Raw genomic sequence first — 14,904 nt, 5'->3', positions numbered from 1 at the left:
AATCCATGCCTCCAGCATAAAAAGGATGTGCTGAGACTTTTGAATTACACCCTGGTAATTTCTGCAGAGACAGATTTTCTCAGTGAAATAACTTTCTATTGGAGAAGATTTATTCTCTCCAAAATACTTTTTTATTTTCTAGAAATGTGATTTTTGCTGTGTTTTACAGAATTTGCCATCCATTAGATATGAGAAGTAGGAACTCTTCTTTTGTTTGATCATCACCTATTTTGCTGTAAGATACTACCAATCCTGAGTCCCTTTCAAAGCACAGTATTAGAAAGAACTATTTCTGTTTTCTTTTTTTCCTACTAAGTTTCTTTTCTTTTCTTTATTTATTTTTTAAATTTTTATTGTGGTCTAAGTGAATTACAAATCTTTCACAGTAATATTTAAGGTACATAGTGACAATGAATCAGTGACATTCCCACCACCAGTGATGTCCTCCCTCCACTCCTGTTACCAGCATGCATCCCATACCTCCCTTCTTTATCCCCTAGAATACTAGAATAACACGTCCCCACTTGTATAGCTTGCTGTGGATTAGGTATATATATATTCTGTTGTCGTTGACTTTGGGTTTGATGTTCAGGTCTAATCATTTTTTATTTCCACTAAATGTTCATGAGAGTGTCTGGACCTGGTACCATTTATATTCCTCCCTCAATTTATGAGGCTGAACAAGATTATTCAAGCAATGGGTTCTGTTGGAGATATAGAAAAAGGAAAAGGAAAAGAAGAAAAAAATCCAAAAAACTAGGAGGAGTCCTTCTAGGTGTTATAAATATCAATTTAGAATAGGGAAGGGAAAAAGAAGAAAAAGGTAACAAAACAAAAAAAACAGTAACAAACAAAAACAACAAAACAATAACAAAAATACAAAAAACAGAACAAAAAAAAACCCCAAAACAAACAAAAACCAAGGCCAGCAGCTACAAAAAATACAAAAAGCGAACAAACAAACAAAAAATAAACCAACAATAATGACAAAGAAAAAAAAGTCAAAAACTCAATCAGCAACTACATAAATAAAAGTTTGTGCTCTTCTTCTTCTTCTTCTTCTTCTTCTTCTTCTTCTTCTTCTTCTTCTTCTTCTTCTTCTTCTTCTTCTTCTTCTTCTTCTTCTTCTTCTTCTTCTTCTTTTTCAAAGGCATAGTAAGTATTGAGGAAGTTAGAAAGGGAATTCCCTTGGCCCAAGAGATTTCAGGTTTCTTCGCCCTTGAAGCATACTGTCATGAGATCCACTATAGTCTCCATACCCACTCTTTTTCTCTCCCCAAGGTTACTTCTGTTTTATTCATAGCTTTTCCTAATCCTACCTAATGAAGGAAGAATGACTAATTTGGAGGTTTTATTGGGATAAGACTTTCTGAGTCTAATTATTTCTCATTTTTTACTCAGCCTTCCAGAAGATGTGCATTGTGTTCTATAGGCTCAAATCCCATTTCAGGTATTTTATCAGGTAATCAAGAGAAAAAACATAAAACACAATGATAGTCACAAAAATTTATTCCTACAATAAAGATAAATGTTTTAGATACATTTATCAGACTCCTGCCATTATTAACCACTGTCTTCAAGGAAGTCTGGAGAGGAATATGGACATTATTCATTGAATGCTAGATAGAATTCTATAAAGAGATAGAAATTGCAGGGGGCACCTTTAAAAGAAATAAAATCAGCCTATGGACCAGAGACACAATATAGCAGTTGCATATGGCTTTATATACATCCAACCCTGATTGCATCTACAACACTGCATAGGGTTTTTCAAGCTCTTCCAGGGGTCACTCCTGAGTATAGAGCCAAGAATTGTCCCTAGTCATGTGTAGTTCAACATTCTCCTTCTTTCTCAAAAAAGAAGAGGTAAAAAGTCAGCAATATTTATATTAATATTTCTGGTCCAGTATTGATAGAAGGTAACACATTCTTTCCTGGTGGGTCTTTTGGATTTGTTTTTAAGGCAAGAGAGATACTTCCCTACATTTGGTCTCACAAGCACCAACAAGAGTGAGTAATTCCTGAGTTCCTGAGCATAGCCAGCTGTGCCTTCACCACACTAAAATAAAGACTGGTTGCTCTTGCAGCTAAATTAGCACCTTTGCTAAGTTCTTTGTGAGCAATGTTCACCTTAACCTGCACAGCTCAGCTTTTAATGATTACACTACTCAGTAATATTATTTTTATTTCCACACAGGAAGCACACCAAAATATTTGCTTGTGCACTTTATTTTGCACACAGAAGTACAGATCCAGACTTTAAAGACAGAGACATTAAATTCTTCTTTTTAATCTTGAGCTTCTTTTGTGTCACTGGAGTCTGTGCAGTGCTGGGCTAGAAACTAGGCTTTGCAAAAGCAATGCATGTGCTTCATCTCTTTGAACTATCTCCCTAGTTCCAAAGGCAGTAAACTCCAGTAATATAGCATCTCTGTGTGTAAGGATCTAGCTTTCGTTTTAAGTTCTGGATATTATAAATCACAAAGGTAGTAATAGATCAGTTGTGCCAGACCTGATATTTGATGCTTAGTTGCTTTGTTTTAAACTACATTCAATTTCTAGGAGAGAAATAAGTAGAACTAAACACTTAGATCTATGTCTCTGAAGATTAATAATCATAACTATGGGTTCTGTAGACTTATTAATCAAGTGCACTTTGTCCCAGGTTTAGTTTTTATGATACAAACTGTGGTTCATTTGTTGAGAAAAAAATAGCTTCTTTTAATATAGTGAAAGTGAAATGGACACCTATTACTTTAGAAATACAGGTCCCATTTGTACTGAGATGGAAGGAAATTCAGTGAGATCATCAAACCATCAAAGTATACTCCAAGGTAAGATTTATAAGAAAATTTATGTTTGGGAGTCTTATTGTAGTGAATAACTTGATAAAGATGCTCAAACACTTGAGTGGGTAGTAATTTCTGAGTCAAAAGGAAATAACTGTTTCTAGCAGAAAACTGAATGGAGAAATATTAGAAAGTTTGGGAAGTGAGAGAGATCTACTTAAAGCAAAATAGGAGGTTTTAGAGACCCAAATCATTTTATCCAAAAGGCCCTTAAATATAATATCATAAACAATTTTAGTACTGTTGAAACCAAAAAGAAAACCAGAGATCCAGCTAACCAAGTATAGAGAATACAGCAATGTGAGTTCTCTGACAAAGATGTGTTAGGATCCATGAAACAGTCTAGGAACACACAAGCAAAACTGCAGAGTCCTTTGAGATTACTGGGGGATTTTGGTTGGCAATTGCAACAGTTATTATATGAATCAATTTAAGAATTAAAATCTGAGTTATAGGAATCAATTTAAGAATTAAAATCTGAGTTGATGCAGGAAGGGTATTGGATGCATTGTTTGAACATGTTCAAAGAAATTAGAGTTGTGGGAATATGATATAAACAAAAGGAAATACATAAAGGACAACAGCATGCAGACAAACTGTCCATCATCTTTAGATAAAATCTTAATGAGGATCATTTAACTCAAGGACATAAAGTAAATAAGATATTTGCTGAACAAAGGAACATTTTGAGAAGCTTATAACTCTTTGACTTTGCTTCTGTTACTGAGGGGGACCAGAAAATGCAAGAAGAAAATAGAAGGAAAATAAATTTGTGAAAGACTGGTAGAAGCAAGCAAACTAAACTATAAAATTCATGCAATACTAAAAAAGAAGGAAAACAATTTAAGAAAATGGCCAAAAACGAACCACACTAAGCCTTCTTACTGCAGTAAGAAAATGTGTTGACTAAAAGATTAAAAAATTCAAATTAGAGGGAAGGTTAAGTTCTAAGGAACAGTATCAGTTGAGAAAATTATGGTGCTCCAAGTTTTAAAGCACACAGGTTTCAGAAGGACATGTGGAGTGGGGTTGTTGGTGAGAGGAATAGCACTCCAGTTGAAATAAGGACACAGAAGAAAAGCTGTTGGTAACATATGGGTCCAGAGATTTGATACAGATATGTTGGTAACATATGGGTAAAAAATCAAGATTAAAGAGGTTTGAAATACATAGGTGAGAAAGGCACCTAAAATAAGACCTTGGCATGGAGGATGCAAAAAGACAGATTTGTTCTAATGTCGTTCCTACCTAAGGGCAAAGAAAGCATAAACAGACAAATAATTTCATCCAATTATATTTGCCCTTTCTGGAAATTATGAACATTTTCATAATAGACTTTGTGATGACAGACCTGCCTTAGATTGTCCAGAATCTTGTAGCTGAGAATTTTCTTTCTTTTTATTTTTTTATTTTTTTATTTTTGGGTCACACCCGGCGGTGCTCAGGGGTTACTCCTGGCTGTCTGCTCAGAAATCGCTCCTAGCAGGCACGGGGGACCATATGGGACACCGGGATTCAAACCAACCATCTTTGGTCCTGGATCGACTGCTTGCAAGGCAAACGCCGCTGTGCTATCTGAGAATTTTCTTTACCTTCCTTACCTTGTATTTTTGAGGGAGGGGGTTACTTTTTTTTTTTTTAACCTTTTACTATCCTGAGTCCTTTTGCTTTGGTCTTTGGTAAGGAGTCAGAGAGATAGTACAGCACGTGAGAGGTTTACCTTGCATATGGTCAACCTATATTCAATCTCCAGCACCACAGATGAGCCCTGCTAAGAGTGATACCTTAGCACAGTCAGGAGTAAGCCTAACACAAACTGGGTGAGACTAGATGAAATTTTAATATGAAAATTATTGACAAAATGACAATTTGAAAAATTGTTATGAAAATAATGACAAGATAAATTTTTTATACAGAATATGAACCTGCATAGTACTGAGGTCTGGCAGGAAGAAATAATATTTTATTTGTAATAAAATAATATTTTATTTGTAATAAATTAACAAAGGCAGGAATCTCATGCCAGAGAGACTAGCACACATCACAAAGAATAAGAACAATTGGTGCTGGCAGGGATATGGAGAGAAAGGAATTCTCATTCACTGCTAGTGGGAATGTCATCTAGTCCAGCCTTTATGGGAAATGATATGGATATTCCTTAAAAAACTGAAAATTGAGCTCCTATATGATCCAGTATACCACTCCTAGGGATAGGCCCTCGGAATACAAAAATACAATACAAAATTCCTTCTTCACACCTATATTCATTGCAGCGCTATTTATAATAGCCAAACTCTCTAGCATTCTATAGCTCTTCTAAAGTCTTCTAAATCATTCTACAACTATTTTTGGGGAGGGGGCACACCCGGTGATGCTAAGGGGTTACTCCTGGCTATACACTCCAAGCTCCTGGCTTGGAGGACCATATAGGACACCAGGAGATCGAATCGCGGTCCGTCCCGGGCTAGTGTGCACAAGACAGATGCCTTCCAGCTTGCACCACCACTCCTGGACCCCATTCTACAACTTTTTAAAGCAAGACTTTACTATGGGTTTATTATTGTTCCGGTTTGGGGTAATAGCTGGCAATGCTCAAAGCTTACTCAAAGCTCTGTGCTTGGGTAACAGACTTTTAATGGTAACAGACTGAGAGGATTAAGACAGGAGTTACTTTCTGGACCATTTGTTACTGGGGATTGAACCTGGACCTTATGGATGCATTGAGTTTTCTCTCTGTCTTGATTTTATTATTTTGACATTGCGACAAAAAGAGCTCCTGTCTTTTCTCCCATATTGCTCATTTTTATCCAAAGAAGAAATAACTCTTATGATTCTTGACCTAAGTCAAGAAAGGAACAGGAAACATACCTAGTTTCAGTTGTTCCCAAAAGACTGCTCACAATATAGGTGTTTTCTGATTTCTTCCTTTATCCATAAGCTAAAAACATTTACATTAGACCATTTTCTGAAGATAGAGCCATAACTCCTTCCTTTGTATACTGTCTCTAAGTATACAGTAATCACAGTTGGTTAGAGACAGTAATTCTGTGTTAGTGTTATATTCTGCAGAAGACAAAGTGATACTATTTATCATAATAATATAAAAACACTATTTTAACTTTTACATATTCTTTATCCTCAATCTTTTTTGAGTTATATAACTAATTAAGGATGTAAACAATAATCATAGAACCCAGTAAATATTAATATCTACTATCTGTTGAGTGCCTAGCCTGTACTAACCATTATACCAAAAGCTTTATAGGTGTTGCTTCATTAAATCCATGTATTAACTTTATTAGATGCACTTTATGAGATGTTATTTCTAACAGAAAAGGAAACTTAAAAGGCTGAATTAAATTGTAAAATCACATACAGTTAGTAACCAAGAGTCTCAGACATGAAAATGACTGTATATAATAATATGATCATTTTGGGGGAAGGGGCATACCTGCTGTGCTTATGGCTTATTCCTGGCTTTCTGCTTAGGGATCACTCTTGGCAGTATGTGCTTGTGGGGTACCATAAGCGGTGCCACATGCAAGGATAGTATCTTACTTGCTATACAATCTCTCCAGCTGGATCTCAAAATTTAGGAAAAGATGAGAACAGAATTAATTTATCATTGTTGCAGAATAAAAAAAATTATGAGACTAATTATTTATTGTCTAAAGCAAATCTCATTTGAAATCTGTCAAACCAAGTTGCTGCAGTCTTAATGTAAGTTAAAAATAAATTATAATAAATTTTTTCACACTGATTATTTTCATTTATGATACTAATTTTACACCTATAAAATTTGAGGAAATGGTGTGTTTAGATAACTAACTGGTTTTCTAATTTTACTATAACATAATAGTTTTAAAATGTATCATGGATAAAATTATGGTGTCTAAAATAAAAATGTTTTCAAAAGAATAAATCTATATTTCTAATACAATCCCCTATAAATGTGTAACTATAGCCTTCTTCAAGTTCTTTTTTATCTTAAACAACTACCCTAAGTTTTTAAAGTAAATCTTGTCACAACCATATTTTAGCCAATTATATGAGACATTCTAATTATTAACACAGAATACAGTGTTTTTTCAAAACAGTGGTTTTATAACCATGAATACAGTAATTAAATAAAGTTTCAGGTTACCAATTAAATAAAAATTTTGATTACTAGATGCTAAAGTTTAGAAACTCTGAAGTTTTCATACTTAATATCACCTTAGAGAAATAAGGCAACACATTACAAAAGCATGTAACAATCATAATCACATAGAGAAATACATTTTGGACTTTGAGCTTTAAGAAAGCTGCTAACATTTTTATCATTAAAATTAATACATGAATAATATAGTACAAAAATATTTCATATTACCTTAATTCTATATTCTTCATTGTAAAAAATTTGCATTTAAAAGTAAATCTAAAAATGGAAGAGTGTAAAAATGCAACACCCATGTTCCCTTCTAAGGGGATGTGCTGGGGTTATGCTTTTACCTCTGAAATAGGTTTTTCATAGACATCTTCTCCTATAGACTTTTCCTGGGCAAGGAGAGCATCTCGATGAAGAACTTGAAGCACTTTCCCTGGCTCTGCTGAACCGTAGTGAGCCTCCAAAACCTCTGGTTTGGTTTTCTCTGTCTTCAACATGTGGATCACATCTTCTCTGGCCTGAGACAGAAAGTGCAGCAATGTGAAAGGTGAAAAGAACAGATTTCATGCTGAGCTCACATAGAGCATATAGGTATACTATACCCCTTGTTTCTTGAGGTCTATTGGCAAGTTCCCTAGATCTTCTGTGCTTATTTTTCACCAAAAGCAGATTGGCAGGCAGATACTCTGCTTCAGGTTGCTAGGAAGCAGGCTAGCAGGAAAAGGGTTGTGCTAATCTTAACTACATTAAAAAAAAAAACCTGCTTTATCTAACTAGCAATGATTCTGAGAGAGGGTAGGAATGCTCTGGAGATCTTTACTCTGTTTTAGTGCACATGAGGGTAACTACAAACAATTTTTCTATTTATGATCTCAAAGGAGTATTCAAATAAAGTTTATAAGAAAACCTTTCCCTCCCCATTCTATTGATACTAACCCTTGTATATTTAACAACAACAAAAGAGCTTTTATTAGCAATTTTCCATCAAATGTTTCTTTAGATTAGTGGAAATGATTAGAACTATTTTAAAAATTATTTTTAATTAAATTTGATTTTGTTTTGTGGTTGCACCCAGTGATACTCAGGGCTTAGTTCTAGCTCTGTGCTCATGGATCATTCCTGGCAGGACATAAGGGATTATATAGAATGCTGGGGACTGAATGTGATTTGGCTGCCTGCAAGGCAAGCACCCTACCTATTTTACAATATCATTAGTCCTGATAATTATTAGAAAATTAGAAAATCCTCTGGCATCCAGTATAATATATTCTCAGGGAGGATAAAATTTAACCACTTTAACACCCAGATTTAAAACTGACAGGGTGTGTTGAAGGTCTGTGCTTTTCTTTACTTTCCTAGCAGAACTGTAACTTCTTGTGGAAACTCTTGAGGATGTCAGAATTATAGGTTTTATATCATATTCATCATGGTCTTCATAATACAGCCATAAGTATTTTGTACTGCTTAACTGTAATGCTCTTTCTAGTTATGATCAAGCTGACATTTGCTAAATATACTCTCATCTGATCTTTTATACATGTTCTTCTGGTTACAGTAAGAAGTATATTGATTTCATTCCAGTTGTTTGAAGAAAAAAATTATTGACAACAGAATTTTAGTGTGTGTCAAAGAAATAGTTTTTTTTCTGTGTAACTATGGATTTGAACTATGGAATGGATAATAAAACTTGCTCATTATCAGGAGCTAGATAACTGAGATGAGATTATTACACTTTTTCTGTCTTGAGGTTTTTTCACTTATATTGCTTTTTGACAGTCTCTAGATTAATCTAATTCTAGATGGATAAATATGACAGAACATCAATGGACTGAAATTTTCCAATTTTACTCATATTCTTTCTGCCACATATATTTGTGGTTATTTCAAGAAAAAATGGGAACTACTAATTTATAAAAATCAAGTATTTGGGAATTAGCAAGAAAGTTAAAATCAGAAAATAGTTTAATGGTAAGTTAGAATGTTTCTATGAAAGGTGAAGTGACTCGAAGTATCCAGACTACAAGTTAGACCAGCCTGTTCAGAAGCTTTGTATATGTTTGGAAAATGAGTACTGTCAATCGAGCAGATACAGTTCTTTGTCAGAATGGGATGCATCTCACCTAGCAAGAATAGAATGTATTTCAGTCATTATTAATCTGTCTGTACAGGGACTCTTTCACAGGCATATCTAAAGGAGACTAAAGGAGGTGGATTTCTACTGGTTTTCAGACAGGAAAACCAATCACCAAAGGTGACTATTACATTCAGGGTCTCCAACCTAATTGCTTTGACATTACTCAAGGGGTTGGCTGTGATGTGGGAAAGAACCTAGGAACACTGGTGAAGAGAAAGTGGTCTGGTGATTTTTTTGAATTTAAAGAATTAATTTATATTTGTGTGTCACCAGTTTCACAACCAGAAAAAAAGCCTCATATATAAAATATAAAAAATATACTAAAGAAATAACAAATGGTCAAGGGCAATAGTACCATATATATATGTTATATGTTTTGGGCCAATACTTAATGGTACTCAGGGGTTAATCCTGGTTCTACACCCAGGAATCCCTCCTGGTAGACTCAAGGAACCATATGGAGTGCTGAGGGTTGAACCCAGATTGGCCACATGTAAGGCTTTACCCATTGTACTGTTACTATTGCTCTGGCCCCAGAACTGAATATTTAGGCATATCAGAGTTTACATGACACAGCAGGGTGGGCAGTTGGGAGGAATCTCTGGGACATTGGATGAAGGTATACAGGTAGTAAGTGTGGTGTTGGAATGATATTTCATGAAAAGTATATATTGTAAATCATGTTACATCAATACAAGTGATAAGAAAAATTGTGTGCTGAAAGGAGTTAGTGCAAAGATCATAGCTTTTCTCCACCTAATACTGATTCTAATTAGCCACACTAGGAAGAACAGTTGAAGGAATCAGAGAAGAATTATTTCCATGTGTCATGTTCACAAATAACATGTAGCACTTGATCTTAAAAAAAAAAAAAAGCTAAAAAGCAATACTAATCACATTTTGAAAATATCATTTGTTCCTAAATGTGATTTCTGGGCAGAAAGTGGCTCTTAAAGGAAGGTTAAATCATATTGAGCACACAAATTACACTGATACTTATCTTAAATTTATATAATCTGAGCATTAAAAGAAATTAAGTAAGCTTCAAGGTTATAAGGAAAATACAAATTTAATTAATTAAAGTATTTTAATTAATTTTACAGTATGAAATAGTAAATAGATCAGCTTTGAAAAAGCTCAGAATTCTAGCCATGCCCTTTGATTTGCACGTTACCAACATTGCTTTGACTAATTTTATTAATTGTGAAATAAGGTACAAATAATTTTTGTAAATGATTCTTCTTAGTATGAGGTCAGACACAAAATATCTAATATAGCACTTGGCACACAATAGCTACTATGTAAGTAGTAACAATTTATTAACTTTGAGTTCTCATTATTAGATATTTTTTGCTGCATCAAGGCAAAAGAAAGATTATAAGATGAATTGTTAAAATTAAACACAGCATTTAAAATGAACATAGTTTGGGATACAGATAGAATAGGGACTAAGGTTCTTGCCTTGCAAATGACCAATGCAGAATTGAACCCCAGAACTGCATATGGTTCCCTAGCGCCGACAGGAATGATGCCTGAGAAGAGTCAGAAATAAGCCCTGAACACAGGTTGTTGTGATTGCACCCTCAAAAGAGAAAACTGCCTAAAAATACTATGTTTTCCCTTAAGAACATTTTCTTAAAAGGAATTTTTAAATCACTGCAGCCTAATTCCAAACCCTAATTCCCTAAATCAGCTTACTTGTATGAAAATTGGGGACACAAATCTCTCTATTCCACAGAAATCACAGAATAATTTAATATTAATTCAGAGCTTCCAACATAAAAATAAGTTTATTTCATAAACTTAATTTTTTCAGTAAATATTATGTCATAGAAATGCAAGACAATTTGTTGAAACTTAATAATACACTAATCTTCAGGCTGAAAACTTTGGGGTGTCCTCGTGATGGGGGGACAAGCTCAGACTTTACCCAGCTGGAATCCCTGGAAGCAACATTCATACCCCACAACTGCAGCCATTAAAATGCTTTAAAACTAATCTCTACCAAAAATCCCACATTGACAAAACAAAACAAAACAAAACTCCTGGGTACACTGATTGTGGGGCTAAAAACTCTGGGGTGTTCTCAGAATGGGGCCAGCAAACACACCCACATCCACAGTCTCCACCATGGAAACAACAACCCAGCATCACAAATTCACATCTTCATGACTAATCTCAGAAGAAACTCAAGCCAAGTCATTGAAACTCATGAGTATACTGGTTTTCAGGCTGAAAAGTCTGGGGATCCCCTTGGAAGGAGGTGGGCCTAGAATCATCCCAGCCCTAGAGATCCTGGAACTCCTGGAGTATGTGATCACATACAAGTAGGGTGAGACCTCCAAATTCTACAATACTGACAGCCCAGTTAAAAAAAATTAGATGGAAAAATGGTGTGGAAACCAATTAATTCAATAAACAGAAGTAATAACACAGAAGGTTCATCTAGCAATAAATAGATCAGTAAACCTTTAGACAGTGACCTTAATAACCCCATTGTGAGCTATAACAATTTTCACAAATTTTCTTCTATTTAAGAATTTGGGGAGTGGTGAGGATAGTGCAGCGGTAGGGTGTTTGCCTTGCAAGCGGCAGACCCAGGACCAACGGTGGTTAGATTCTCAGCATCTCATATGGTTCCGCGTGCCTACCAGGGGTGATTTCTGAGCACAGAGCCAGGAGTAACCCCTGAATGTGACCGGGTGTGACCCCCCAAAAAAGAATTTTTTGATAATTCCACTAACCATTTTGTTACAACAAGAAATAGAAATTAAATGACTTTGTGCCTTAAAAGGGATCAAGCTTGTGATGGAGGTGGGGTGGGTGGGAGAATGCAGACAATGGTGGAGGAAAGGTGGCACTGGTGTTGGGATTGCTGAGTCTGTCTTTTCACTTTGGGGGCTGGTTGGCATCTGGTTGGGCTGGGGAGAATGTTTTGCTTCGTGAGGAGTTAGGAGTGAGTAAAAAATAGGCTAAACATGGAGGATTAACATGAAGGGCTTGAAGAGGGTTTGGAAGGTGTTAAGAAAGGAAAAGGGGAGAAGAAGGATTATCTATGATGGAGGGGGCGACACTATACAATGTAGATATTGTATTTATTTTGGACTGAAATTAGGCTGACAATAATATGGTGTGCACAAACACTCGTACGCCTGCATAAGCAACCAGATAGGTTCATGGATTACATTTGAAAAGTTTTTCTAGGTGATATGGGACAGAACACTTGAAGAGAAGGGGAAAAAAACAAACGGAAGGAATAAAAAGAAAAAAGTATAGCTGGTAAATATGTTGTAAAAGGTTTCCCCCCCTTTTCCCTTTTAGACTGGTCATGCTTGGTTAAGGTAAACTAGATTGATGAAAGGAATATCTTAGGTTGTGCTTAAAAGCAATCATAAATTTCAAGTCAAAATAACCAAGTTACATGGTAATGAGCTCTGTTTGGGGAGACTATACCATGAAATTGATATTATATCTATTACATACGAATATTAAACAGCCTTTACATATGTGCTCATCAATTGATTGATGGGTTACAGTTAAAAAAGCAGGCCCAGGTGAGATGGGACATAAAATATAAAAGGGAGATAGAAAGTAAAAGTGGTTAAAGTCAGATAAGTTTTTCATTTTCTGGTTAATCTGGTTTGGTGAGGGAGGGTAGACTTGACTTTACTACAGAAAGGCTATCTAGAATAGATTGTATATAGAGCATTCTAGATGATATGTGGTATGGTAATGAGCACTGTATAGGAAGTATATACCATGTCCAGCAGGTCATGTGCATCACGATTTCTTTTTTTTTTTTGGTTTTTGGGCCACACCGGCTGTGCTCAGGGGTTACTCCTGGCTGTCTGCTCAGAAATAGCTCCTGGCAGGCACGGGGACCATATGGGACACCGGGATTCGAACCAACCACCTTTGGTCCTGGATCGGCTGTTTGCGAGGCAAACGCCGCTGTGCTATCTCTCCGGGCCCACGATTTCTTTCATGTAGGCACAGTTATGAGCATTATGGTGTAGTCATGGTAGACTAATGAGAATCATTGCACTGTGCTCCCGGCATGGCAGCACGGTTTGGGGTAAAAGGGCTAATGAGGATAACGGAATATCTCTTTCATAAGACCTGTGAAGGCCCCAGGGATGGGGTCCTGGAGGGAGGACTTCCGGTCCAGCAAGGGACTCAACTCTCAGATGGCAATGGATTCAAACTGTGTGACACTGGGAACCAGAGCCCAAACAGGGCTTAGACCACCATAGCTGCCAGGACCCACCTGTGGACTGGGTTGCTGCACAGGGGTCCCTTTCCCAACCCCATTTTGGACACACCTTTATGTTTCTGAGCTGGGTGGTCTGAGTTTCCCATCGGCCAGTGAAGGATCCAGGGATGGGGTCCTGAAGGGAGGACTTCCAGCCCAACAGAGGCAGTCGGATCCCAGATGGCAATGGATTCAAATGGTGTGACACTGGGAGCCAGAGCCAGGCCGGGCTTAGACTACCTGAGCTGCCAGGCCCCCAGAATATTGTTAATTTTAATGTATGAATAAAATTTAGAACATAAGGACATTTATTTTGTGTTTGTACATTAAATAAATGTAAATTTTTAATTATCAAATTAAATAAATGTAAATTTTAAAAACAAGCAGAATTATTTAAAATGATATCATAAATGCTTTCAAATAACCTGTACTCATACTCACAATATTTATATTCATCATCATATTTTATAGACAAACTAAATATCTCATAAAAAATAATACTAATTTTTAAAAGCATAGAAAATACAGACTTCACTATCTTAGTGTCAAACTGCAATAATTTTGTACATAAGCCAGTCACTAGCTTTAGAAGTTCTTCTTAGTGTATCATCATTCTTAGTGCCTATCACCATGAAAAACCCATTCAAATAAATCACTACCAAGCACAAGCATTTTAACTATTATTCCCCACTTGAAGTGAGCAGAAGGCCACTCAGTTTCTCTTCTTCAGCTACCTCTCCCAGCACTCCCACTCCCTATTCTTGGTGACCAGCAGTTTGACAAGTAACAACAGATAACAAAGAAACCAAATGTTCCTAGGAGATGGTGAGAACATAAGGATGTTTCTGTTGCTAAATATCATAGCTTTTATTCAGAAATTTTATCAGAATTGGGTGGTTAATCCCAGGATTCTGGAAAAACACTAAGTAGTTCACTGTATTTAATGTATGTAAAGGAACCCAGGAGGAAAGGTACTTTAAATAGAATTCTGGAAATTCTAGAGACCATAAAAACATTGAACAACGGTTTTTAGAAGAGAAAAATTATGTGATTAGTGCATAAAGCAGGCAGGGAGATGTCACACTCTTCCTTTTCATTCCATATAGTTGCTCTTCGTGCCCAAGATGGCTTATGAAGGACAAAAATAAAGATGCCCCATGCAGAACTTAAACTGCTCTAGGTGGTACAAGGCTCTTTCAATTGACTATCTAGAATTTATTCTTTTTTTTTTTTTTTTTGGTTTTTGGGCCACACCCTGTGACGCTCAGGGGTTACTCCTGGCTATGCGCTCAGAAGTTGCTCCTGGCTTCTTGGGGGACCATATGGGACGCCGGGGGATCGAACCGCGGTCCGTCCTAGGCTAGCACAGGCAAGGCAGGCACCTTACCTCCAGCGCCACCGCCCGGCCCCTAGAATTTATTCTTAACATGCCAGGGCAGTAAAGAATTTTTCTTCAAAGACTAATTTCAGCAGGTAAGAGAGATTCATCTAATAAGGCCAACAAGTTAGGTTTTACTAGGAC

General features: G+C 36.2%; 1 protein-coding gene across 1 annotated transcript in view; it reads right to left on the bottom strand.

The window, feature by feature from the left end:
* The window catches only part of FILIP1 (filamin A interacting protein 1), a 141,669-nt gene that overhangs the window by 50,818 nt on the left and 75,947 nt on the right, over positions 1–14,904 (bottom strand). Inside the window, 1 exon segment of the mRNA XM_049776816.1 lies at positions 7,341–7,514. Coding sequence (XP_049632773.1) covers positions 7,341–7,514 — 174 coding nt within the window.

The sequence above is a fragment of the Suncus etruscus genome, chromosome 7, assembly GCF_024139225.1.
Source record: "Suncus etruscus isolate mSunEtr1 chromosome 7, mSunEtr1.pri.cur, whole genome shotgun sequence".
Classification (NCBI taxonomy): Eukaryota; Metazoa; Chordata; class Mammalia; order Eulipotyphla; family Soricidae; genus Suncus; species Suncus etruscus.
This window is presented reverse-complemented; position numbering and strand designations above follow the sequence as displayed.